Source organism: Triticum aestivum, chromosome 2A (assembly GCF_018294505.1).
Source record: "Triticum aestivum cultivar Chinese Spring chromosome 2A, IWGSC CS RefSeq v2.1, whole genome shotgun sequence".
NCBI lineage: Eukaryota > Viridiplantae > Streptophyta > Magnoliopsida > Poales > Poaceae > Triticum > Triticum aestivum.
Window position 1 is genome coordinate 738,602,817 of NC_057797.1, and position 2,446 is coordinate 738,605,262.

Genomic DNA, 2,446 nt, shown 5'->3' on the forward strand with positions numbered 1-2,446 from the left:
TTAGAAGCAAGCCCCGTAAAACGCCCGTGATTGTCCGTGACTGACCTCTTACCTGCTTTTGCACTCTGAATGCAAGTCTGGATTATGGACACGGTTTTATCTACCGGCTAACTCATAGCATAGCTGGGTATTTGCCTTGCCTTTTGCTTGAAATAGAGACCAATCTATCCAACTGGCTATGATGCGACACGTCGGCGACAGTCTTTTGTGTAGCTCAAGTAGATTATTTTAGCATAAACGAAAAGGTCACAATCACATGAAAGTAGATCGCTATCGTACAGAGGAAACGAAGATGACAAGATGGTGTCAATCAATAATACATACAATGATTCGCTGCCGCAACTCTAAGCCCCTTCGACCAAGAGGATACAATGTAGTTAATCAAGAGTTCAAGACACCGGCATATACGTGCATACATACAGATACAATGATTTTGCTGCAGGCCTGCAGCAGCGACTCTAAGCTGCTTTGGTGGACCGATAACAAATACAAATCTAATCGTGAATTCGGTGATTTTGCCGAAGATATAACGCTGGTCAAACACGATGATCTTATTATTATTCTTCCTCAATTTCTTCGAAACTGTGTCGATCAGATGCTCTGCAGCCTGCCGTTCCCGCTGAAAATCCGGTTGAGGATCGCCGCCAGCCTCACGCCCCCCTGGGCGAGCCTCTTCTGAACGACCGGCAGCGCCTTGAAGTAGTACTCATCTGCAGTCCAGTTTCAAGGAGATCTCATCACACTTATCCCAAAGAATCACGCATATAAGCATCTAATCTAATCTTATTAATCTGGTGTACCTCCTAGGGTGTCGTCCTGCTCGACGCCCTCGTACGCGTCGCATGCCAGCAACGCGCTCTCCTGGGCGTACCTGCAGCATTCGGTCGTTCTCAGCCGTCAGATTCAGCCTCTGAACATACCAGATTGGATTGCATCATCGTGATGACTGTTGAGCTTACTTTTCAGCGCAGGTGGTGGTTTTGCTGCGGCACGTCTCCCACTGCTTCTCCTCGCTGGACCAGTCGTCCTGCAAGAGATCAACTCAATCAAAAGTTGCTCGAGGTGAAATTAAGCTGAAGCAATGGAGTGAAATGCGGTGCAGAGGTGACTAGTGAGGTAGCTTACGGTGATGTTGCGCTGGATGGACTCGATCATGGCGTCCTGGTCCTTGTCGAAGAAGTCCTTCATGGCCTGCGTGATCACGTCCGAGTCCCACACCTAGTAGTTTGGAAACACAACACCCAAGTCAATTAGCTGGACAGTGAGTAGCTAGGATTGAATCATGCATGGAGCTGAGACGAGTGTCCTGGTATGCGTACGTGGTGCAGGTTGCTCTTCCTCTTGTACCAGCGGAGTTTGATGGTGTTGCCGCCGAGGTCGTCGACGTGGCCGCAGTGCAGCGGCTGGTGCACGTCGCCCACGAAGTGCGCCAGGAACATCAGGCTCTCCGTCGGGTCAACTGCCATCGATGGCAATGTATACAACGCATGCATGAGGCCGGGAAGATCATCCATGGCATTCTAGCTACCAGCATGCATGTTACTAACTGATGAACACGGGGTGTCGATCAGTGATGCTTACATGGGCTGGACGAGTCCTGGAGCGCGGCCGTGTAGTTGTTGATGGCCCCGACCACGCACACGTTCTTGTTACCCTTGGTGTCATGACAGTCCCCTGTCCAAAATCAGTGCAATCGAAGCATAGCGTGAGACACGTGTGTAATTCTCATATGCGATCATGTATGTGATTGGCTTTCAGTAGTTGTTGTTGCTTGTGGAACTCTAGCCGCATCTTGCTATGCTGCCCCGACGCCGACGGTGTGGAACTCCACGACTGTTACATTAGCTTGTGGTGCATGCACTCTAACTGTCATTCGGTGACGAGGACCTACCACCACCTACCAACTCCCTTGCCCAATCAGCCAAGCAAACCCATACCCGATTGGCAGGACAGCCACCAGTCAACATTTCACCGTCCATTCCCTAAAAAAAACATTTCACCGTCCAGTCAAGCTGATAATGACTCGCCCCAAATGCATGATAATATTCCTTGTGAGATGCGATGCGATCCATCAAAGATGGGAACTGTTGGCATATGCCTTTTTATTTGAACGATGTTGATGCAGTTAGCTCTAACCGCCACTCACCAGACACATGGATGGATGGATGGATGGATGGGTTGCTAGCTCAGTAGCAGGTGGACGCACGCAACGTGTCGATCGGGACGGGCCTCTAATTAGGCACGTACGTACGGGCTCAAAGGTCAAAGCGCGCTTAACTACCGATCGTGACATGCTGCTGTTACTAGGGTAGTACAAAAGTTTAAAAATTACCGTATTTGCTTGTTGTGAGAGTAAATAAAAGTAAACAACAGTCAACAGCTATTCCCTCCAAAAAAAAGTAATCAACAGCTCAAGTTGTATCGATGCATGCATATGCCCGGCGCC

The 2,446-nt window shown here is 49.3% G+C and overlaps 1 protein-coding gene across 2 annotated transcripts in view; it reads right to left on the reverse strand.

The window, feature by feature from the left end:
• LOC123190737 (endonuclease 4) overlaps positions 1-2,446 on the reverse strand; it is a 12,095-nt gene that overhangs the window by 8,709 nt on the left and 940 nt on the right. Inside the window, exons 3-8 of one of the 2 annotated variants that reach the window (XM_044603451.1) lie at positions 1,582-1,674; positions 1,320-1,459; positions 1,126-1,218; positions 960-1,027; positions 801-871; positions 258-710 (exon numbers count right to left, since the gene is read on the reverse strand). The exons of the other annotated variant lie outside the window; for it this stretch is intronic. Coding sequence (XP_044459386.1) covers positions 592-710; positions 801-871; positions 960-1,027; positions 1,126-1,218; positions 1,320-1,459; positions 1,582-1,674 — 584 coding nt within the window. The 3' untranslated portion in view covers positions 258-591. Of the gene's footprint in view, positions 1-257; positions 711-800; positions 872-959; positions 1,028-1,125; positions 1,219-1,319; positions 1,460-1,581; positions 1,675-2,446 lie in introns of those variants that run through there. 2 annotated transcript variants of the gene reach the window in all.